This window comes from Leucoraja erinacea, chromosome 20, assembly GCF_028641065.1.
Source record: "Leucoraja erinacea ecotype New England chromosome 20, Leri_hhj_1, whole genome shotgun sequence".
NCBI lineage: Eukaryota > Metazoa > Chordata > Chondrichthyes > Rajiformes > Rajidae > Leucoraja > Leucoraja erinaceus.
The window spans coordinates 13351598-13377042 of NC_073396.1; the positions used below are offsets into that span (position 1 = coordinate 13351598).

General features: G+C 47.3%; 1 protein-coding gene across 1 annotated transcript in view; it reads right to left on the minus strand.

The window, feature by feature from the left end:
* Positions 1–3706: 3706 nt before the first annotated feature.
* The window catches only part of pfas (phosphoribosylformylglycinamidine synthase), a 37745-nt gene continuing 16006 nt past the window's right edge, over positions 3707–25445 (minus strand). Inside the window, exons 16-30 of the mRNA XM_055651321.1 lie at positions 23202–23363; positions 22928–23029; positions 22015–22146; positions 21624–21854; positions 21181–21361; positions 19516–19599; positions 18207–18362; positions 18008–18127; positions 14481–14626; positions 12642–12852; positions 10802–10893; positions 9347–9458; positions 8301–8453; positions 5344–5496; positions 3707–4288 (exon numbers count right to left, since the gene is read on the minus strand). Of these exons, the coding sequence (XP_055507296.1) occupies positions 3978–4288; positions 5344–5496; positions 8301–8453; positions 9347–9458; positions 10802–10893; positions 12642–12852; positions 14481–14626; positions 18008–18127; positions 18207–18362; positions 19516–19599; positions 21181–21361; positions 21624–21854; positions 22015–22146; positions 22928–23029; positions 23202–23363 (2346 nt within the window). The 3' untranslated portion in view covers positions 3707–3977. The remainder of the gene's footprint in view (positions 4289–5343; positions 5497–8300; positions 8454–9346; positions 9459–10801; positions 10894–12641; positions 12853–14480; positions 14627–18007; positions 18128–18206; positions 18363–19515; positions 19600–21180; positions 21362–21623; positions 21855–22014; positions 22147–22927; positions 23030–23201; positions 23364–25445) is intronic.

Consider the following 25445-nt stretch of genomic DNA (forward strand, 5'->3'; position numbering starts at 1 on the left):
GCATTTCTAATGGGATGAGAAATTTCTTTAGTCAGATGATGGCGAATCTGTGAAATTATTTGCCACAGAAGGCTGTAGAGGCCAATTCAGTGGCTATTTTATGGCAGAGATAGATTCTTGATTAGTACAGGTGTCAGAGATGGGGAGGAGGGAGAATGGGATTAGGGATAGATCAGCCATGATTGAATGGCAGAGTAGACTTGATGGGCCAAATGGCCCAATTCTACTCCCATTCCTTGTGACTGTATAAAATTGAATAACAGTTGAGGATTGAGCAGCTTACTCCTGCTCCTTGTTTTTTTGTAAGCCATTTGAACAGGTACATGACAAGATGAGGCATCTTGGTCGGCATGGGTGAGTTGGGCCGAAGGGCCAGATTCCTTGTTGTTTGACTACCGCCAGACTGTACTGCCACCACTGAGGTCAGTGCCCACTGGCATTGAAGTCAGATCAGTGGCACCAGCACACTGGCTCTGAGCCCAAGCTCTGGCCTTTGGTTATGGATGAGACTACATTGGCTCAAATATAATAGCACAAGAGGCGAGTGCCAGGGAATGCCCCTCGTGGTTGCTCCACCACGCAATAAGATCATGGCTGATTCTTGGCCTCAGTTCCCATTTCCTATCTATTCCCCACAACTCTATTGCAGAAGAAAAATTACCCTCACCCCCGAATATGTATAAATGACTGCTTCCACAGCTTTCTGAAGTTGAGAATTTTAAATATACATGTCCATCTGAGAGCACAGCGGTAGAGTTGCTGCCTCATAGAACCAGAGACCCAGGTTCAATCCTGACTACGGGTGCTATCTGTGCGGTGTTTGTACGTTTTCCCGGGTGGGTTTCTTCCGGGTGTTCCAGTTTCCTCCCACATTCCAAAGACATGTAGGTTTGTAGGTTAATTGGCTTCTGTAAATTGTCCCTCGTGTTTAGGTTAGAACTAGCGTACAAGGTGATCGTTGGTCGGTGTGGACTTGGTAGGCCAAATGGCCTGTTTCGATGCTGTATCTCCAAACTAAACTACAAAATTCAAATTTTTCTACGATTAAAATATATAACCCCCTTATTCTGAAAGTAGTTTGAGATCACCCCACGAGGAATCTTTCTCATTCTCGATCTTGCCTCCCCTCCTTGGAATCTGTGGGTTCATGTTACACTGACTCCATCACTGAGTCATGGAAAGTATATGATACAGGAGTTGGTCATCTGCCCAATATAATCTGTGCCAGTCTAATTGTTCTCTCCGGCAATGGAAACACGGCCCTGCAGGTCTCAGCTATAAATTCCCATCCGGGCACTGCTTAAATGCAATGAGATGTTCTGTCTTCAATAATTTGCCCACCACTGCAATAAAAGGAGCTGTCCTATAATCAATTCATCCCTTACCCTCTTAAGCAACAGTACAACATCAGCAGTTTCCCAATCCTATGGCACTGCTCCTGTAACCAGAGATATTTGGTTTAAGGCTAAAACCCCAAGCCGACACACCTGTCTTTGGGTCTTTTCCCGATCCCATTCCCCCCCATCACAACTTGGCACCTCCCCCCATTCATGCTTATTTTTGGTACTTAGATTCACTGATCAATAATGGATGACATATGTCCTCTCGTATATACTGCAGCATACGGTCACTGATTGGAAGTCAGACTCTTAACTTGGTTGCAGCCCAGCATGACTTAGAAGATAAAGAGGATATAGACCTTGAGCCAGGAGGAAAATGGGTTAATGGAAACTGAGAATATAGAGGCTAGGCACTGGAAGCAACATACACACAAAAGGCTGGAGTAACTCAGTGGGTCAGACAGCATCTCTGGAGAAAAGGAACAGGTGACTTTACGGGTCAAGACCCTTGATATTGGCAGGGGGCGCCATCAAGTGGAAGCCACAGGTACTGATGGTGGAGTCTTCAAGTGGTTGCTCCATTTGGACAAATACATGCTGCCGCCCTCTCTCTATATCAGGCTACCACTAAAAGTGCCACCTGCCACTACATAGGGCAATTGTGGGATAGTGCTACCTTTTAGTTCCACATCTCTTTCTTCCCATACCTCTGGTGCCCCCCTGATGAAGGGCCTTGACCTGAAATGATGAAGGGCCTGTCCCGCTGAATTACTCCAGCATTTTGTGCCCATCTTCGGTGTAAACCAACATGTGTGCAGTTCCTTCCTACACACGGGGTTTCACCTCGTCTGCTTTGATGTTGCTCAGGGTTACCACATATCAGAACCTGAAATGAATCGAAGAGAGTTAGATATAGCGCTTAGGGCTAACAGAATCAAGAGATATGGGGACAAGCAGGTACTGATTTTGGATGATCAGCCATGATCATATTGAATGGTGGTGCTGGCTCGAAGGGCTGAATGGCCTACATGCACCTAGTTTCTATATTTCTAACCTCGGGGTTCATTATTCATTTCCATCTTTACAAGATCACCTGGTCTCCAGTGTGGGCAGTAAAAACATTTCCAGATATTAAGCTTGTTGGGGAAGAAGACCGCAACGGGGAAAATTATAAGTATCAGGATGGCAAAGACAGGAGGGTGAAGCAGGCAAAAGCATTGTTTAAATTCACTGATTGAGATGGCAGTGAGCTACCTTCAACAATCATAGTGTCCAGGTTGCTGGATGCACTATTGAATTCTATTCTAGCTAAGTAGAAAGAGAATGTCCACGATATTCTCTTCTCTCCATCCAAATTTCTGCTATTTTAATTATTTCAGATTTTTAAAACTTTTCTTCATTCTGAAAGTTCTCAATCTGAAACATTAACTCAATTTCTCTCTCCACAGAAGCTGCCTGACCTGCTGATTGGTTCCAGCATGTTGCAATTTTATAGCAGAGGGATCTGATACCCTCCTCTTAAGAATAAGGGGTAAGCCATTTGGAACGGAGATGAGGAAAAACTTTTTCACACAGAGGGTTGTGAATCTGTGGAATTCTCTGCCTCGGTAGGCAGTGGAGGCCAATTCTCTGTATGGTTTCAAGGGAGAGTTGGATAGAGCTCTTAAAGATAGCAGAGTCAAGGGATATGGGAAGAAGGCAGGAATGGGATACTGAGTGTGGATGATCAGCCATGATCACAGTGAATGGCAATGCCGGCTCGAAGGGCCGAATGACCTACTCCTGTACCTATTCTCTATTGCTTCTATATGAGAGATGTAGAATCTACATAGTACAAATTAATGAAAGATATGCTGACTGGTTAGCAAACAGCAAACATTTTTTCACTGTACCCAAGTACAGTTGACAATAAATTACACTAAACCTTGCAGCCAGGATTTCACTCAATTCAAAAGTTCTATTCAGAACTGTGTTCACATCGGAAACATTTGAAAAGGAGAAAAAAATACATATCTGTGTTGTTCAGCGAGTCTGAAGAGGGGTCCCAACGAGAAATATTGCCTGTCCACTCCCTTCACAGTTGCTGCCCGACTCATTGCATTCCCCTGGTACTCTGTTTTGCACTTCCTTGTGCCTCCCCTTCTCCCCTGATGTAGCACAGCCTTGCCTGCATTCAGAGGTGTTTAATGAGAACGTGCAGAGAAAGCTTTGAATATCCAGCCACCCTGTAATTGCTACAAATGTGTGTGAGATGGGGCAGTGCAGAGGAAACTTGACTCTGCATCCAACCAGTGCTGTACCTGTGCTGCAATGTTGGGGGCGGACCTTTCATCTCGCTGAGACTGAATGCACAAGAGTGGAGATAATGTTAGTTACCAGCAGCACTCTGTCTTTATTTTCTCAGAAATATTTTACAGAAACCATCGATGTGAATGGCAAATTATTTGTTCAGTACCAGAATTTACACCCCCCCCAGCTGTTGGGTGAGGGAGGGGGATGGTGGATGGGGAAGTGTACTGGAGCTGATATCTCGAGAGGAGCTTGAGAGCTGCTTGGACTGAGGCTAGAATGGGACGGGTGAATGGCTAATACTGATGACCAGACCGACCAGACTCTCGGCGCGAGGCACACCGGCCATCAGGGACTCTGCAAACACCAGTCGGAAGCGTTCTGGAACATGCGTAACCATGGTGATGCGGCGAGGGTATGCCGCCACTCGGGGGGCATCCAGGGCCACTGCCAGAGCAAGGTGCAGCGCTCCGGGTGAGGCATTATGGCGAGGTGCCGGCCGTCAGCCGAGCACAGCGCCGCTATCCCAAGCGGCGAGCCGTTGGGGTTCTGGGGATACCGCTCCGTCGGGGCGCCAGAGTCATCGCTGTATCGGATCGGCGCCAGGCCCTTCTCCGTGACCATCCTCAGCACCTCTTCAGACTCAAACTGCATGAAACCTGAAAGTAAATGGGACAAGACGTGATCACTCCATTCTGGCCAGCATTGCCCCATCCCTCAGCAAGGTTCTGCTCCCTGCCTGGGCCACGAGTAGAGGCCCCGTTCTAAGACACAGAATCATTGAGCATAGACTCAAAGCCATTCACCACATTGAGTCTATGCTGGCTCCATGTGCAGCAATCCTATCAGTCCCATTCCCCTACCCTGGCTAGGGATGTTTCCATAAAGTTTCTTTCGATTCCCTATGCTTGCACCATCCTTCCAGGCAGGATATGCCAAATCCCAACCACTGTCTGCAATAAAAATGTATAAATGTCATCATGAGGGAGAAGCAAAGGCACTTTGGAGGAAGGGTTCAGAGAGAGAGGTACACAAGCAGATTTCTGCACCATTGGATATACATCCCCTACTCAGGACAGGGGTTAGAGAGACACATTTGGGTACTTTCTGTACTGTAAACATGGCGCCCACACAAGGGGCAGGAGTCAGAAAGAGACACAGGGAGATATCTGTACAGTTGAACGAAACATTCACACAAAAGATAAGGGTCAGAAAGATACACTGAACGCACTGCACTGTCAGACAAACTGGGCAAAGTCCAAGGGGTGTGTGGAAACCTACAGTTATAAAACCTGTGCTCAGAGTACAAGCTTTGTACATTTAAATGGCAGCTTCCACAATCCTACCAGTGGGTCCAGAAGCAGGTTGGAGCCAATGAACTTTTTGTTCAATGCATTCACAGTTACAATGATGAAATAGATCAAACAATTACAACACAGCAATGTCAGACCTGCAGCAACTGATTCCCGAGGCAGGGAATGAGATCATATGGCCCACCTTGCCCAGAAGTGATCATCTCCAGAGAAAAGGCACAGTCTAAAGAGTATGATAATCCTGCCTGAGACCGCGAATACATTGAACCAGAGGCACTGCCCTGTTCTGGAACATATTGATCCGTAGACACACCTTGATCACGTAACCAATCCTTTTTTTCCCCCCATCTACCCCACCTTCCTGTCTCTCCAGCTCAGGCTGCAAGTAAAGGCCAACTCACCTTCTCCGTGGGCTACCCAGATGCCGAGGGTTGAACCTGCCATGCCCTTCAGCAGCAGTGAACTGCTCTCCAAGATGGTGACCGTAACGAAGCGCGACTCGAAACGGCGGGAGCGATTGTGTGTCAGCAGGACACCCTGCTGTACTCCATCATCTGAAACAGAGACACGTTCATAAGTTATAGGAGCAGAATTAGGCCATTCAGCCCATCACATCCACTCCGCAAGTAGCAGAACCCCTCCAACAAAGCCATGGGTTCAAACACACTCGCACCTGATACCACCCCTTCCCTACTTATAGCTAGAGTCAAATCACTTCCATTAGGGAAGTGGCAAAAAAGTCTACATTTTCAGGGGCCACAGTTTAAGAATAAGGGGTAGACCATTTAGAACAGAGATGAGGAAAAACTTTTTCACCCAGAAAGTCAGAGTTTTACAGCACGGACATCAGCCCTTCGGCCCAGCTTGCTCACACTGGCCAACATGTCCCATCTACACTAGACCTACCTGCCTGCGTTTGGCCCATATTGATCTAAACCTGCCCTATCTATGTACCTGTCTAAATGTTCTTAAATGCTCCGATAGTACCTGCCTCAATTACCTCCTTCAGCAGCTTGTTCCACCACTCTGTGTGAAAAAGCTGCCCATCAGGTTCCTATTAAATGTCCCCTGATTCCCCAACTATGAGTAAGAACTGCGTGTCTACCCAATCTATTCCTCTCATCCCTTACAGTTACCTTAAAAAAATAAACCAAATATTAATATCAATGTTTAAACAAACATCAGGATCTATATTTGGTACTAGGTGAAAAGGTCAGCACTAATACTTAAGTTGACCTTCATCAAACAGGATCTCATCACATGATCTTTAGATAATGTGGATTAACCAAATCAAGTCCAGCTCCTCAAATCACCATTGACAGTCAGCACAATATCATCTAGCTTTACCAGCTGTCCAGCCTATCCCTTCCTGAGCAAAGAAGTCCTTCTGCAGTTGTGCAGGGCCCGAGTGAGACTGGAGTATTGTGTGCAGTTTTGGTCTCCAAATTTGAGGAAGGACATGCTTGCCATTGAGGGAGTGCAGCGTAGGTTCACAAGGTTAATTCCCTGATTGGCGGGACTGTCATATGTTCATAGAATGGAGCGACTTTACACAAATTTAGAAGGATGAGATGGGATCTTATTGAAACATATAAGATTATTAAGAGATTGGACACGCTAGAGGCAGGAAACATGTTCCCAATTCTCTGGATGTTTTCAAGCAAGAGTTAGATAGAGCTCTTAAAGATAGCAGAGTCAAGAGATATGGGGAGAAGGCAGGAAAGGGGTACTGTGGATGATCAGCCATGATCACAGTGAATGGCAGTGCTGGCTCAAAGGGCCGAATGGCCTACTCCCGCTGTCTGTCAAGGATATTATTTATATGTTTCTGCATGTCAACGACGAAGCAACAAGCACAAATTACTGAGAATGATAAAATCAAAAGAAGGCAATACAAAACATTTACCACAGTAAAATAATTTAGATATTGACAATTGCCTTTCTCTACTGTCCCAGAGCCCTACAATCGCCATTAGAAGTCTTGTGGCCGTGATGTTCTTGGTACGGGTTCTGAGAGCAGGTTCCGCAGCTGGGGAAGCACAGTTTCCAGGTTTCTGTGGAGACTTCAGCAAGAAAACAGGCAGCAGTCTGGGGCTTCTGTTTTTCCGCAGGTGCTCTGAAACTTGGTGTTATGTGGTGCAGTTCTGATAGTTTGGTGCAAAACTGCCAGCGTTTACCAACAAAACATCTGCGCTATTTGTGTCTTAGTAAGGTTTGGGCTCCGCTCTCAAGTTAAAGGCTAATGCGGTAACCTAACAGGGGTCAATAAAATCACGGCAGTATTCGAAGTGGTCGACACAGCAACAGCAAATCCATTTAAGATCAAGACAGAGGTCAGCAAGTCACAGCGACCCACAAATCATTTTGAGCTCTTTGTCCACAGAGAACGCAAATCTACAACTCCCTAAAACATGAAAGAAAACAGGCTGGATGCACTGAAGGGAAGGCAAAATGAGGACAATGTTGACAGGATTTACTGTAAAAACATAGAAATTAGGTGCAGGAGTAGGCCATTCGGCCCTTCGAGCCTGCACCGCCATTCAATATGATCATGGCTGATCATCCAACTCAGTATCCAGTACCTGCCTTCTCTCCATACCCCCTGATCCCCTTAGCCACAAGGACCACATCTAACTCCCTCTTAAATATAGCCAATGAACTGGCCTCAACTACCCTCTGTGGCAGAGAGTTCCAGAGATTCACCACTCTCTGTGTGAAAAACGTTCTTCTCATCTCGGTTTTAAAGGATTTCCCCTTTATCCTTAAGCTGTGACCCCTGGTCCTGGACTTCCCCAACATCGGGAACAATCTTCCTGCATCTAGCCTGTCCAACCCCTTAAGAATTTTGTAAGTTTCTATAAGATCCCCTCTCAATCTTCTAAATTCTAGAGAGTATAAACCAAGTCTATCCAGTCTTTCTTCATAAGACAGCCCTGACATCCCAGGAATCAGTCTGGTGAACCGTCTCTGCACTCCCTCTATGGCAATAATGTCCTTCCTCAGATTTGGAGACCAAAACTGTACGCAATACTCCAGGTGTGGTCTCACCAAGACCCTGTACAACTGCAGTAGAACCTCTCTGCTCCTATACTCAAATCCTTTTGCAATGAAAGCTAACATACCATTCGCTTTCTTTACTGCCTGCTGCACCTGCATGCCTACCTTCAATGACTGGTGTACCATGACACCCAGGTCTCGCTGCATCTCCCCCTTTCCCAATCGGCCACCATTGAGATAATAAATGACCAAAACGATGGGGAAAAGGCTGTGATTCGCATTGACATTGGGGAAGTAAATGGGCTGAATGTCCACTGGCTGAGGGGGATTGTGTGTAACTTACAATGCAAGGTGCTCTCACCTTCCGTAATCTCGGTCTCGGAAGCCACCCAACCGAGCAGTGCCATCAGCTGGCATCCATTGCACACTCCCAAGCTGAAGGTGTCAGGCCGCGAACGGAACCTGGAAAACTCAGCACGTGCCCTGGGATTGAATCGCACTGTCGCTGCCCAACCTGCAGGACGGGAAAAAGAGGATCAACAAACGCATCAAATGGCGCAGCATCACCAGAACACAACACACCCGGGGAATGCAGAGAACAGGCCGGATACATTACATGTTCCTGTTATCCAGTTCAGTTTATTGTCACGTGTACCGAGGTACAGTGAAAAGCTTTTGTTGCGGGCTAACCAGTCAGCGGAAAGACAATACATGATTACAATCGAGCCATCCACACTGTATAGATACATGATGAAGTGAATATTGTTTAGTGTAAGATAAAAGTCCAGCGAGGTAGATGGTAGCTCAGGATTGCTCTGTTCCCAATTAGTATTCAATAAATATTTCCAATGTCTTGTTTTTAATATTCATTCTCGAGCTAGCTACATATCCCTGCCCTTCCATTACCATTGTTCAAATATGCAATTTGTATCCATTAAATATTCATCCTGCTGTGCCAGTTTTCATTAAATATTCCAGTTCCTGCATTTTCCCTGTTCTTCCATTCTGTGTTCATTAAATATTCTTTACTATTCCCCTTCAATGTGTAAGAAACATTCCTCTCCCTCTACAAATTCATAAAATTCAGTTTTTCCATTCCTAATGTTCATTAAATATTCCTCCATTTATTAGTTGTGTCCATTAAGCACGTCTCGTCCTCCATTCCTAGTTAACGTTCACAGAATAGTCCTGCTTCCCCACTCCCACGGCAACCCCTAGTCCTCTACTCCCTGTCAGTTTTCATTTAATATTCCTGTTCCTCTGATCCATCATTAGTCATTTCAGAAACTCCTGTTGGTCTATTCCCAGTATGGAACTTACAAGACCATCCAGGGTGGGGTTATTTTCTTTGGAACAAAAAAGAAACAGAAGGCAATTTCACGGAGATAATTAAAACCCCTTTTGTACCTTTTGCTGAGCCCAGAACATCGGCGTAACTGAAACCTCCGACAAACACCACCCCTCGGAATGAATCCAGAGACAGTCCTGCAGAGATATCCGTCATAGTCACATCCCAAACCTACAGAAGTAAAGAGCATGGAATTACGCGGGCAATTCATTATGGGCAAGTAAGTTCCAGGCTTCCGACAAATATTAATGGACTTGGCAGATGGGAACAAAGGTGGACAATAGAATTGGATCCAGAGGAGTCGGAGGTAATTTAGAGGTTCTGAGGCATAGAGGAATCTGGGAGTGCCTATCAACAAATGTTTGAAGGTAGCAGAACATCCGAATAAGAAGTCATTCACAGAATACATGAGCAGAGAGGTAACGGTGGAACAAGATAAGGCTGTTGCTGAACAGTGAAGTTCATAAGTTATAGGAGCAGAATTAGGCCATTCGGCCCATCGTCTACACCGCCGTTTACTTATGGATGATCTATCTTTCCCCCCTCATCCCCGATTCTCCTACCTTCTCTCCATAACCCCTGACACCTTCACCAATCAAGAACCTGTCAATCTCCACCTTAAAAAAAAATCCATTGCCGTCGGTGGCAATTAATTCCACAGATCCACCACTTTACAGGAAAAATTGTGCCGCAAGCACAAGAGTGCAGAGGAGGTGTACAGGTTTCCAGCCTAGGCTGAATAATTGAGAGTTGTGATGAGAGGCTGCTTCAGGCGGCATCATAACCCAGAGTTTGGGGAATGTGAGATCACTGAAACTCACAAACTTCTGACAGGATGATGTGATGAGGAAGTCACGCTGGCTGAGGATCCGAGAACTATGTCTAACTAAGAGTGGGCTGTTGAGAAGATAGAGGGAAATTTCTTCTTGCTGAACGTGGGGAAGCTTAGTGGAGGCTCAGTCATCGAGTCCATTCAGAACTGATTCGTAGGTTTCTGGCTATGAAAGAAATCATTGAATATGGGAATAATACAGGAAAATGACCTTGAAGCAGGGGAGCTTTAACTGAATCAAATCATGGGAACTCTAGACCCGAACAAAATGATAATACTTCAGGAAATAACCGAGGGGCATTTATTCAAGTAAATTGGTAAAAGGATCAATTGGGATTTGATTAAACAAAAACAAAAAAATTACTCAACCAATGTGGGGGGTCTAGAACATTACAGACCCTCCCCAAGTTGGAGGTGCTCGACTTATGTACAGCTCTTACAAACGAGCGTGGGTTACAAACAGTTCACAGGAACAGAACCCTGCTATGACCTAGAGAGGTCACAGTACCTGTACGAGAAATGACAGACAGAAACCTGAAGTGCAAACTTCAGAACGGCAACCTGCGGGAGGCTGGAGCTGGAATTAACCCGATCTCTCTAGCATGGACACAGTGGTCTCTCTCAGTGATGCAAGTGTACACGATCCAATTAGTTTTGGGACCATAATAATTGGAGCCACCACCTGGAATCCAACCATGACAAGCGAGGCCACCATTTCGCGGTCACCGTTGCTGCCCTCCTCCCGGATCACGGCCACCCGCGGTTCAGACGCACCTGTCAAAATAACGAGGAGATTGGAGCACAGGAATTAGACGTCTCATTGCAATTATACAGGCACATGGCAAACCCGCTCTTAGACTACTCTACACCCAGGGGCTGCACAGTGGCGCAACAGTAGAGTTGCTGTTTTATGGCGCCAGAGACCCGGGTTCGATCCCGACTACGGGTGCTTTCTGTACGGACTTTATACGTTCTCTCAGTGACCTGTGTTTTCTCCGGGTGCTCCAGTTTCCTCCCAAACTCCAAAGACGTACAGGTTTGTCGGCTAATTGGCTTGGTAAAATTGTAAAATGTCCCAATTGTGTGTAGGATAGTATTAATGTGCAGGGATCACTGGTGGATCGAAGGGCCTGTTTCCGCACTGTATCTCTAAACCGAAACTAAACTACTTATAAAAGAGGGAATGCAATGGAGATTTACTAGACTGGCTCCAAGGATGGCAGGATTGTCATATGAGAGAATGAGTAGACTAGGACAGTAGTAATGTGCCTGACCCACTTAGGCGATTTTTCAGGCAACTGCCGACGACTGTCAAGTCGTAGCAGGTCGCTGAAAAACCGGCAACTGGAACGGCGACTGTCAGAGTGGAACACACACACACACATCGCTTCCTTCACCAGCCTGCTATGCAGGCGGGGACAGGGCAAGCGGGGGGAGTGCTGTCCGAGTGAAATTCACACAGTGCCAAGCCAATGTGATACAGACACACACCACGATGAACAGGAAGGTTGGCGCTATAATTAAGACGGTGAAAGCACAGTGTATCGGGAAGGATCACTTAAGTCCTTTAAAAGAGGGGGGGGGGGGGGGAGGAGTGGGGGAGATGGGGGTGGGGGGGGAGAAGAGGTGGAGACAACTTTTAAGAAGCCAGAGATACACGGCTGTGAAGCTCGGCGGACATTAATATTACTGGTCATTTATCCTTGGTTCTGAAAAATACTGTTTACGTTTTATTTTCCCAATGAGCCAATGAAATTCACCGGTCAACACCGGCGACAATCTATGACCTCATAGCAACCCACTATCCTGCACCTACGGCACGAGAATGTTTCAACATGTTGAAACATTAGCGGCGGCCAGAATGAAGCCGCGACTGGTTCCAAGAATCTGTGAACTACTCACGACCATGAAGGCGACTCCCCGGCAACCACCCGCGAACATGTGGCGACTGCGTAGTCTCTTGTAGTCGCCTAAGTGGGGCAGGCCCATTACTTGACTTTGAGAGAATAAGAGAGGATCTTGCTGAGATTCTCAAAGTCTGATAGGGGCAGATGCAGGGAGAATGTTAACCCCAGCCTAGGTGCAACCAGGACTCACTGTCACAGAATATATGGTGGGCCATTGAGAAAATATCTCTTTACGTAGAGGGTGGTGAAATTGTTGTTAAGAGAGAGAATCAAAAGTGTTTCAATGTAATATGTCACAAGATGGAACAATGACATTTTTACTTGCAGCAGCACAAGTGCATAAACATAGCAAGGTCTTTGTTAAGGCTCAGTCATGATGTTCATTCAGACGAGTCATAGGTTTCTGGCATTTTGGTGATGCACGCAATATCAAAGTAGTGCAGGAAAACAGTAGATCAGACATGACATTGATGAACAGCGAGGTATGCTTGGAATGTCAAATGGCCTACAGCTAATAATTATTTCATGCTCTATGCTAAGGTCAGTGCCCAGTATTACATGGACATAATAAGTGTGCATTGGCAGTGCTTTCAGAGGGTGACATCGCCTGTTTACCTAACCCAGCTGATGGTCTGGGGCTGGGGACTGGTTGGAAGCTCAATGTGTAACGGGGAGCGACGCGCTGCTCCATGCCACGCTCCTCTTCCTCCACACAAGCCCGATTGGCTTGCAGTCTCTCCAGCTGGAAACTGGTCTCTTCCCACCAGGAGTGGAGAGTTGCCAACTTCTCCGACAGGACCTCCTCTCCGTTCACTCGCACCGTCACCTGGGGAAGAACATTCAGATAAATCACAGAAACTAGCGGAGTGCTTATTTACGCATGAAGATAGATAAATCCATGGGACCTGATCGAGGACATTGTGGCAAACTAGGATAGAAATTGCTGGGCCCTGCCAGAGATATTTGTATCTGATAGCCATGGGCAAGCTGCTGGAAGAGGGTGGCTAATATTGTCTTTCTATTTAAGAAAGGATACAAGGAAAAATGTGGTACTACAGACCCATGAGCCTAACATCGGTGGTGGGCAAGTTATTGGAGTGGGTTCTGAGATACAGGATTAACATGCATTTGGAAAGTGGCAAGGACTGATTAGAGATGGTCAGTATGGATTTCTGTGTGTGGGAAATTGTGTCTCACCAATTTGGTTGAGTTTATTTTGAGGCGACTAAGAAGATCGGTGAGGACAGTGCAATAGACATTGCCTGCATGGACTTTAGCAAGGCCTTTGACAAGGTACCACATGTAGGCTGGTCTGGAAGGCAAGGTCACATTCAGCATGCTTGCCCTTATTACTACATTTGGAGTATTGCATGTACCTCTGGATGTCCTTAAACTGGAAAGGTTGCAGAGGAGATTAATGAAAATGCCATTGGGTCTGGAGGGTTTGAATTACAAGGAGAGGTTGGGTAGATTGGGTCTTTTTTCCCTGGAACGTAGGAAGCTTAGCGGTAAATGACCATGTAGAGGTAAATAAAATCATGAATGGATAGATAAGGTGATTATCCACACTTTCACTCGGGTAGGATAGTCTAAAGTTGGAGGACTGAGCTTGAATGTGAAAGAGGAAAGAATTGAAAGAGTCATGGGAGACAACTTTTTCATGCTGATGATAGTGAGTTTACGAAATGAGCTGTGAGGAAATGGTAGCGGAGGGTACAATTAAAATAGCTTGGACAGGTACATGGATAGGAAAGGTTTGGAGGAATGTGGCACAGGCACAGACGAGTGGGACTACCTTTGTTAGGCAAATTGGTCAGCCGAATGAGTTGTGGGAATGACCTGTGGAGGGGATGACCTGGGAGAATCTGAGAGTCTCCTCAATGTGACTAGAGGCAGATGATAATTACTCCCATCGGTTACAGACTTGAACTGAATGAGCCGTAGAGTTGCTGCCTTAATGCCGCCAGAGACCCGCGTTCGATCCTGACTGTGGGTGTTGTCTACAAGGAGTTTGTATGTCCTCCCCCATGATCGCATGGGTTTCCTCTGTGTGTTCAGATTTCCTCCCACATTCCACGGATGTACAGGTTTCAAGATCAAGATCAAGAGAGTTTATTGTCATGTGTCCCAGATAGGACAATGAAATTCTTGCTTTGCTTCAAGGTTTGTAGGTTAATTAGCTTCGGTAAGAATTGTAAATTGTCCCTAGTGTGTAGGATCGTGTCAGTGTGCAGGGATCGCTGGTCGGTGCAGACTCGGTGGGACGAAGGGCCTGTTTCCGCGCTGTATCTCGAAAAACTAAACTAAATCAGCACTAGATTTAACATCGTGCCAAACAAGGAGAGTGAACATGTAGTAGGTAACTCGTCCTACCCTGGGGCCCTGGATAGCCTTGGTCCTGGATAAACACAGCATATCATAACTCAGCTGGTCACCATGCACTGCATCACTCACCATGCTCTGGGAACCCTGACCAGTGGTTGAACCAATCCTCCAGCACTGAAGGCCCGCTTCTCTGTACCGAGAGATCACTTCATTCGCAGCCGTGTCCGGGACCTCCAACACCAAACCCAGCTCCTCAGAAAACAACAGCTCCAGTGCTGGGTGAAGCAAGAACAATCCACATCAGCTGGGAGAAGTTGGCCAGACAGGGTCTGGGAGGCATGGAGCACAGCATAGTTGGGTGTGAAAGATTACATGGAGACCACCGATGTGTGGAGTATTTAATTGTCATTACAATTACATTTTTATTTGCTGCGTTAGAGGAACATTATTGCAAAAAAATTTGCAATAAACAATATTACAATAAACTATCAGCTGTATGAGGCAACCAACTCACAATAGTGCAAACCGAAATAAGTAGTGAATCTCATACAAGATCCATAGTGGTTTGGTGGTGAGGTGGGGATGTAGTTAGGGTTGGTCTCAAGACTTGATGATCAATGGGAAGAAGTTGTCCTTGAAACTGGAGTCAACGGTTCTTAGGTTCCTTTATCTTCTTCCCAATGGTAGCAGTGAGATAAGAGCATGGTCAGGGTGGTGTGGGTCTTTGATGATACTAACTACCTTCCTGAGATTTGTGCTACTAAACATGACCGTGAAGCAATCAATTAGTATGCTCTTCACCGCACTCCTGTAGAAGTTTGAGAGACTATTTGGCGACGTGCCAAATCTCCCCAAATATCTGAGGACGAAGCGCTGATGAGCTTTCTTTGTGATTGCATCAATGTGTTGGTTCTTACGTACAAACATAGAAAATAGATGCAGGAGTAGGCCATTCGGCCCTTTGAGCCTGCACCGCCATTCAATATGATCATAGCTGATCATCCAACTCAGTACAGGTGCACAACCTTTTATCCGAAGATCCAAATAATGAAAACCTCCGAATAGCGGACATTTTTTCGGTCCTTGAAGAAAGGTCCTTGAAAACGTTCACTGAGGGCGGCCCGCAGAGGTGACAGCGGAACCTCCGGTCGGTCCTCGAAGAAAGGGGAACTTAATCCCCATTCATAAAAGAGAAGGTGAGGGTATATTGCGCAGGAGGATTAATAATTGACAATATGCTGCTGCCTGCCTGCTGAGTTAAAAAGTTCCCACGGTAGACTCACGATACACAGTGTATCGTGAGTCTTGCGTGGGGACTTTTTAACTCAGCGTGCAGGCAGCAGTAGATTGTCGCTCCCTTCAGTTTCACCCCACCTACACCCCTCTGCTTCCTGGCCATGTGTGTGACCCCTTCCCTCCCCTCTCCAGCTCCCCGCTCATTGCACCGGCGCGGGGGCTTTGTACTGTCTTCACGTCGCGATGCTAGCAGCACAGTGCCAGTCACCGGAGACGTCAGGACCAACGGGACACCGACCCCCCAGGCCCACTGCAAGCACGGAGATCCCAGACATCAGTAACTCCAGCCCAGCCCCGTTCCAACTCCAGAGGAACACGCTCCCCGTATGGGCAGAAGCTGATGGTGTGCACGGGTCGTCTTGTTCTTGGGGTCGCGCAGCTCGGGCTGTGGGCGAACTGCCACTTGTCGCCATAGCGGCCCATCGGGGAGCGGATTCCTCTGGATTTGGAGGGGGAGAGGGGTATTGTGCTGTTTGATCGCCCCCTACTATTCCAGGGACAGGGAGACAGGACGTTCACCGAGGGCGGCCCGCAGAGGTGACAGCGGAACCTCCGGTCGGTCCTCGAAGAAAGGGGAACTAAATCCCCATCCATAAAAGAGAAGGTGAGGGTATATTGCGCGGGAGGGTTAATAATTGACAATATGCTGCTACCTGCCCGCTGAGTTAAAAAGTTCCTACGGTAGACACGATACACAGTGTATTGTGAGTCTTGCGTGGGAACTTTTTAACTCAGCGTGCAGGCAGCAGTAGATTGTCGCTCCCTTCAGTTTCACCCTACCTACACCCCTCTGCTTCCCGGCCATGTGTGTGACCCCTTCCCTCCCCTCTCCAGCTCCCCGCTCATTGCACCGGCGCGGGGGCTTTGTACTTTCTTCACGTCGGCGATGGTAGCAGGTCAGTGCAGTCACCGGAGACGTCAGGACCAATTGGACGTCGACCACCAGGCCCACCACAAGCACGGAGATCCCAGAGACCCACAGCAGCCCAGCCCCGCTCCAACTACAGAGGAACCTGGGTTGCGGATGACGGGGCGCAGCTCGGGGCGTCGTAGGGGCCCATCGGGGAGCGGGTTCCTGTTGGTCCTGACGTCTCCGGCCACCTGCTATCCTCCGGGAACTGTACCGCCCTTACAGGAGAGTGGGGTTGTTTGCAGTTGCAGAGGGAGGGGGCAAGGGCGGTACAGTTCCCAGTCTCAGCTCCTGTCCAGGGGGGTGGCCGGAGACGTCAGGACCAACGGGACAGCAACCCCCAGGCCCACTGCAAGCACGGAGATCCCAGAGACCCACAGCCAGCAGCAACTCCAGCCCAGCCCCGCTCCAACTCCAGAGGAACACGTAGGGGCAGAAGCTGATGGTGTGCAAGGTGTTCTTGGGATGGCGCAGCTCGGGCTGTGGGCGAACTGCCACTTGTCGCCGTAGCGGCCCATCGGGGAGCGGATTCCTCTGGAGTTGGAGGGGGAGGGGGGTATTGTGCTGTTTGATCGCCCCCTGCTATCCCAGGGACAGGGAGACACAGCGGCTTTTTAGACTGGTGGGCAATCACTTCCAAAGTTCTGCCCACACAGTCAGTACACCTCTCCTACACTGCATTTCATACAAACATTTATTCTGCAAGAAAAAACGACATTGAAGACTCAAACTCGCGACCGAGTAACTGCCGGGATCGAGGCGCAAACTCGCGACCTTGCAGATATGAACCGAACACTCTACCACTGAGCCAGCCATTAAAATCTACGCTAAAAAATTTCCATTCCGAAGACCGACAAATTCTGAATTACGAAAAGTGTCTGGTCCCAAGGCTTTCGGATAAAAGGTTGTGCACCTGTATCCTGTACCTGCCTTCTCTCCATACCCCTTGATCCCTTTAGCCACAAGGGCCACATCTAACTCCCTCTTAAATATAGCCAATGAACTGGCCTCAACTACATTCTGTGGCAGAGAATTCCAGAGATTCACCACTCTGTGTAAAAAAATGTTTTTCTTATCTTCAGTCCTAAAAGATTTCCCCCTTATCCTTAAACTGTGACCCCTTGTTCTGGACTTCCCCAACATCGGGAACAATCTTCCTGCATCTAGCCTGTCCAACCCATTACGAATTTTGTAAGTTTCTATAAGATCCCCCCTCAATCTTCTAAATTCTAGCGAGCACAGTCAGATTCAGTGGGCAATCGGGGGGATTGGGGGATGTGGGGAGGGGGCAGACGGAGGCTGCAAGAAGTGGTGGTGTCCACATAAGCCGGGTGTGGGTTGTCATGTTAAAGTGAGTGAGAGGATGACCATAATGGGGCAGGGAGATCAGACTTGGCAATGGGGTAGAAAACGTGTGAAGGCAGGATATTGAGATGTTGCCGTCACTCACCAGTGGCCTCGCTGTTTTCAATGCTGATCTGGATCCCACAGTTGCCCCCGATGGCCATCTCCAGCAGGCAGGTGAGCAGTCCCCCGTCACTGACATCATGGCCAGCGCTCAGCATTCGATCTGGGACGAGGAAAGAGGAAGACGGTGAAACAATGGGACCACAGAGGAAGCGGACAGTGGTCTGGGCTTGTGGACTCACCATGCAGCAGCTGCTGAGTGACGGTGAAGCAGGACTTGAGGTGGAGCGGACGGTCCAGGTCTGGGCAGCAGTCGCCGATCTGAGAGTAGCATTGAGCCAAAGCACTTCCTCCCATTCTGTACTGACCGGGTGTGACTGGCACATAGAGCAGCACTCCTGAACATGGACAGAGCAACATTAGGGCACAGCAACCACACACAACAGTTCCCCTTCCACAACCATGACCCCCTTCTCCCTCACTCCCACCACCTCACTTAAGCATGGATACAATGACACGGTGGTAGAGTTGCTGCCTTACAGTGCTAGAGACCTGGATTCCATCCCATTAATGGGGGTTGTCTGTACGTAGTTTGTACATTCTCCCTGTGACTATATGGGTTTTCTGCAGGTGCTCCAGTTTCCCACCCACATTCAAAAGACGTGCAGGTTTGTAGGTTAATTGGCTTATATATATTGTCCTTGGTGTGCAGAATAGAACCAGTGTACAAGTGATCATTGATCAGCGTGGACTCAGTGGGATGAAAGGCCCGTTTCCACACTGTCGCTCTAAAACAAAAAAAGTTACACTTTGCTCCCCCCTGCCCGAGAGACTCATTATAACAACCCACCTGTTGATTAAAGTTACGAGGATGTTGCCAGGACTAGAGGGTCTGAGTTATAGGGAGAGGTTGAGTAGGCTGGGTCTCTATTCCTTGGAGCACAGGAGGATGAAGATGAGGGGTGATCTTATAGAGATCTTATGGGGAGAAGGCAGGCACGGGTTATTGATTGGGGACGATCATCCATGATCGCAATGAATGGTGGTGCTGGCTCGAAGGGCCGAATGGCCTCCTCCTTTTCTATGTCTATGTCTATGTCAAGGTGCATAAAATTATGAGGGAAATAGATCAGGTAGATGCACAGAATCTCTTGCCCAGAGTAGGGGAATCAAGGACACAGCCTCAAGATGAAGGGGAATAGATTTAATAAGAATCTGAGGGGTAACTTTTTCACACAAATGGTGGTGAGTGTATGGAACAAACGGTCAGAGGAGGTAGTTGAAGTTGGGACTATCCCAACATTTAAGAATCAGTTAAGACAGGTACATGGATCGGACAGGTTTGGAGGGATATGGTGGCCAAACACAGGCAGGTGGGACTAGAGTGGCCGGTGGAACGTGTTGGCCGGTGTCGGTAAGTTGGGCTGAAGGGCCCGTTTCCACACTGTATGACTCTATGACTCTAAATCAAACAACGGCATACTCCCTTCTGGCCTTTACTCGTGCCTGAACCTTGCAAGTTCAGTTCTCAGTCAGCGACTGATTCCCTACCTTGCCCTTGGGGCATTTTCAAGTCCGGTGTCACGGTGCTGGTGATGTCAGGACACACGGCATAAACAGAGATGACCAGGGAGCCTGCGAATAAGAGAAAGCCGAATCATTGGTGGGAACCAGCGCGTCTGCTGGAGTCCTGCAGCTGTAGGAACCGTCTGCAAATTGTCCAGCTCCCACGCTGGGAAATTCATTCACCGAATCCTGTCCAAGGTTAAGCTAGCGCAGGTACACCAGACCACGATTGAGGAAAGGATCGGATGGGGAAAATGTGTAGGTTTTAACTGTACTTTTGGGAGCTGGACAAGGCCAACATTTACTGGCCATCCCTTATTGATCTTGAAAAGCAGATGGTGAGCTGCCTTCTTGAACCACACAAGTTCTGAATTATTTCGGCAAATAAAGGTGGGCACAGAATCCAGACGAATGATCCAGAGCATGTTCAAATTAACGCAATAACTGGGGGAATTTAAAATTGTTCATTGAAGAAATCTGCACCAAAATGCTAGTATCAGTAATGGTGACTATTTGCCCAACAGGTTACTGTACAAACACATCTGGGTCCTAATCTACTTCAGAGAAGGAAATCAAACATACCAACCCAATCTAGATCAGAAACAGCTCCAAGCCTAACCTTGAAACCGAGACCTCGAATACATCATTTCAAGGGAAGGTAAATTAGTGGAAAAGAGAGTCCAGCCATGTCAATAACAATTACATCTCTTGAATGAATAAAGGGCAATTTGGCTCACACGGACTTGGGTCAAAGCTTGGAAGAGATGTGAGCTATGGCACTTGGAGAGGTATAAGGCAAAAGAATATGCAATAAATGGGATGATATGGAGCGGTGCGACGGAAAACTGAAAATGTTATCTATCATAGATGTATGAAGGATCTAGGTAGGACAGGTCAATAAAGTGATGAAAAAGGTGTTTTCCTTTATCGGAGCAGGAAGGTTATGCTAGGATTGTACGTAAAGCATGTTAGACCACTGCTTGTGTTTAGTTCTGGTCATCATATTACAAGGATATGATGACACTGGAGAAGGAGGCAAAAGGAATTTATAACAGCCAGAACTGGCACATTTTAGTGATGGAAAAGTGCTGGTATTGTTTACTTTGCATCAGAGATGGCTGCAGGAGGACTTACTGGAGGAGTGAACATTAAAAGTAATTGATGGAAGCGCAAGGTCATTTGTTATCCATCCAGTGGTGTGGAGGAGATCTGGAACTCACTGATCTGAAGGGTGGTGGAGGCAAACAATAATTTGTAGGAAAGAACTGCAGATGCTTGTTTATACTGAAGATAGACACAAAGTGCAGGAGTAACTCAGATGTCCGTGCAGCATCCCTGGAGAAAAAGGGCGAGTGACATTTTGGATCGCAACCCTTCTTCAGACAATAGATGTGGACTTTAAGAGGCTTGACCTGCAGGGCAATACAATGTGTAATGGAAGGTGGGATTGGCCTGGGAGGCTCTATCGTTGAGCAGGAACATTGCAAGCGTAATAACCTCAAGTGTTAAAATGTTCTGTAATTCTGGTAATAGATTCCATAGGGTAATGGAATTGTTCCTTGCAGGTCTGATGGACCAAATATATGGCTTTGCCAAGCACCTGGTATTGGGATGATGGGCTGAATGGCCTCATTGTACATCGATCCTTACCTGGAGCCTTCACGGTCTCCTGCCCCACACGAGCTGCCATGCTCAGAGAATCCTTCCCGCCATCCACGGCAATTCCAAGTTCAGCCATTGTACGGCACATGGCCTCGCAGGCATCGTATAAAGCCGCCCCCTCCCCAGGCAGCTTTGCCGGCCACATCCAGTTACCGCTACATTTGACATCCTAGCAGGGAGAACACCACGTTAAAGGTCTTTGGATTAAACATGCTACCAAGGAATAGGCAGTGAGCTGGCACAGGGTAGAGAGAAAGATCGCCAACTTGGTCCGTGGGCAAATGGGGAGGGGAGGTGGTGTTGTGGTCTGCGGATGGCCGAGTGGGGCTGATTACGGTGGGTGAGGAAGGTCAAGGAGCAATGCGTGGCCTGCAAGCAGTGGGATGGGGGAGATCCACGAGCCATGGACAAAATCCAGAGTCACCACTTGCCTGGAGTTCGGTCACGCGGGCGAACACCAGGTTAGTCAGAGCCTCCCCGATGGCCATTCTGGCCCCGGCCCCTGGGTCGATCAGACCTTTGATGGGCTGCTCCCCCACTGCCGTTGCGGCTCCCACGGTGTCGAAGTACGAGAGGGCCACGACGGCCACGTCAGCGAGAGGAGTGTGAAGAGGACCCACACACTGCTGCTGGGCCACCAGCCCCGTCACCGAGCGGTCCACCTGTAGAAAGGCAAATCAGACTTCACTCAACTCTCCCAGCCGCTGACACAACTGGCCCACGTGCTCTTTTCCCCGACCCATCCGTTGTCGGATCCAGACTCCTCGTTATTGTGCAGCTCTCTCTCCCGCCGTCGCCCCCCCTCCCCCTCCCCCTCCTCACCTTGTTGGTCAGGTATCTCTTGCTGGCCACACAGGGCAGCCTCAGAACACGGGTCAAGGCCTCCCTCACACTCAGGTTTGCCGGCAGAGTCAGAGGCCGCAGGTCGGGCTTCCTCCGATTCAGTGTGAACTCCTGCAAAACAGATGTCCAGAAATAAGATGTGGGTCATTAAAATGTTTAAAGCGGCACAAACTGCCAGCATGGATGTGGAATCGTGGGGGGGGGGGGGGGGGGGGGGGGGGGGGGAAAGAGAAAGGAATGAAGTTTCCACAGGACGTGCATATATTGGGGGTAGAGTTGATAGGCACATAAGAGAGTATGATATAGCGGAAGAGTACGATATAGCAGGAGAATAGGACGATGGGAATGCTCAGGTCTGGTGCAGAGTTACTGCCAAACAACCATCTCCTATATTGCAAGGAAGAATGAAGCATAACAATGTGCACAATGCCATAGACTTAGATCGACCATAAGGCAGTACATTAAAAATTAGTGTATAACGTTCACAGTGTATAATCAGTATAACATGTTAAAACATATATTAACTATATCAGTTAATGTGGAAGGAAATAAAGTTTCTTCTGGTCCAGAGACAGTGTGCAGGATACAGCAGTGTAATACAACAAGGCTTACGCAGGTCATTTAGTTACAGTGAGGGTTGCTGTGTATATAACGTTAGTAATTATATAGACACAAGAAAGGAGATGATCCTGGTGATGTTATGGATATTACCACAAGGCTGGCTAAGGAAAAATACCCGGGTGAATTCACTAACATCAGTTCATGCAAAATGGTTGACATTTTGTATGTGGAGGTGGATGATGAGAGTTGCTGTGCCTCTGCTTCAAGAAGCCTTGGTTGGATGTGAACCTTTGCGTTCAGTTCCACTCAATACATCATTTATATTCCTCACCTTCTGAGGCATTTTCCCCATGACCCACTCCACCTTCAGATCCACGGGATGACTGGGGAACTCGGATTTCTTCAAAGCATCCCGATCATCAACCAAAACTATCTGAAAAAAACAACAAAATTATTACCTGTATGAGATTCACTTGCTCAGAAGACGGTGCCTGGAGTCAAAATGCGCCATGGATGTAGCCACAGACACCTGCCACTAGTACACCAAGTACAATAATCCTGGCACAGACTACATGAACTAAAGGACTAAAAACTACTTTACTCACCTTTCCATCACCAGTTATTTTACCAACAAAATCAACAGGGCATTTCTCTCTATTGCAGACGGCACGCAGAAACTCTGAGTCCTTTGAGCGCAGGAGAAGAGCATTGGATTCCTGATACTCAGCTCCCCACAGTTCCAGTACACTCAGTGTTGGATCACCCACCTGAAACAACAACGGAAAGGTGTGCAGAATCCCCTCAATACACGTCACTCACTCAACACCAAAGAAAAAATAGCAAACAAGGTATCAAACTCGGCCTGACACATATTAACCTCAAACTCAAATCAAGGCCAACACAATGGGAATGAATCCAGACACACACCAAGAGAGGTTGCCGACCCTCTGCCAACACGGCCTTGGGAATAAATACCACACGTCACACCCAAATTACAGAAATCAGAGGAATTTTTCCAAATGCATCCCAAGACATAGAGACCCCAAGTTGTGCAGATCACGATCAGATCCAGATGAAACGTATCCCAGGATGATAAAAACAACAAGGAAGGCAACTATTGATGTCCCACCGTTTTACATTCCAGGAATGGTGCCAGCAGACTAATAGAAGAGACGCAGGCTGGAAGTAATTAGTTTAACCAGCAGTAGACATGCTATCAAAGTTAGTTTTAAAGTAGTCCATAAACCTTCATTTAGAAAGGCATGTGAATCAGTGCCAGTCATTGTGGATTTGCCTCGGTGATTGAGTAATTGATTTTTTTGGGATCGAGATGGAAACAAGCAGGGTCGATGAAAGCAAGTGTGTTTGGCGTAGCAAGACATTTAATGATGTCCTACATGGCAGACTGGGCATAAAAAAAAGCCAAAGTCCATGAGAGCCAAGGAACTGTCAAATTGGACAAAAATTGGCCCAATGGCAGGACATGAAGGATAATTGTTGACAGAGCATTTTTGTTACCGAATGGTCTTTATAAGATTCCGTGCTTAGCCTCATGCCATTTAGACCCAAAGGGGGTACAATAAAGACATTTTCAGGCAATAGAAATTTGCCCGTGCGGTCAACAGCAAAAAGAGTTTGGACTGCGAGAAAACGTCAACAAGCCGACCAGATAGGCAGAGAAACAACAAATGGAATTTAATCCAGAGAATGGTGTAGTGTAAGGTAATGCATTGGAGAGGTTCTACAAAACAATGCTTAATAAAATAAAGTGATACAGAAAAACATTTGTGTGGGCTCCAGCTATGCTGGTCTTATGTTATGTAGAACCTTGTTCGGCGCCAGCCCCCAACGCTTTCTCTGCTACATAGGTAACTGCATTGGGGCTGCACCCATGCAGAACTCATTGAACTCATTAACTTCAGGCCAGCTTTCAAATTCATCTCCATCACAAGGGACAGACTATCAAATGACATCTACTACAATTGCATTGATTCCCTCTGTTAGCTCAACTACACCTCCTCCTACCGTGCCTCTCCAACTCAATTTCCCTGTCTCCGCTGCATCTGCTCCCAATATGGGGCTTTCCATCCAAGGACTCTTTCTTTAATAAAGATCGATTTCTCCCCTGTAGTTATAGATGGATCCCTCACCTGCGTCTCATAGTACTGATGGAAACAGGATAGTTACCTAGAAAATAGGTGCAGGAGTAGGCCATTTGGCCCTTCGAGCCTGCACCATCTTTCAATATGATCATCCTAAATCAGTACACCGTTCCTCCTTTCTCCCCATATCCCTTGATTCCGTTAGCCCTGAGCTATATCTAACTACAATATTCTGTTGTGCTGAAGCAAAGCAAGAATTTCATTGTCCTATCTGGGACACATGACAATAAACTCTCTTGAATCTTGAACTCCCTCTTGAAAACATCCAGTTAATTGGCCTCCATTGCCTTCTGTGGCAAAATATACCACAGATTCACAACTCTCTGGGTGAAAAGGTGTTCCTCATTTCAGTCCTAAATGGCCTACCCTGTATTCTTAAACAGTGACCCTTGGTTCTGGACTCCCCCAACATCTTTCCTGCATCAAGTCTGTCCAATTGCTTAAGAATTTTATACGTTTCTATAGGATCCCTTCCCATCGCTCTAAATTCCAGTGAATAAAAGCCCAGTCGATCCATTCTTTTATCATGTCAGTCCCGCCATCCTGGGAAATAACCTGGTGAACCTACGTTGCACTCCCTCAATAGCAAGAAGTTCCTCTGGCCCTTACCTTTCACCCCACGAGTCCGCATTCAACCCATCATTCTCTGGCATTTCAGCCACCTTCAACATGACCCCACCACCCGTC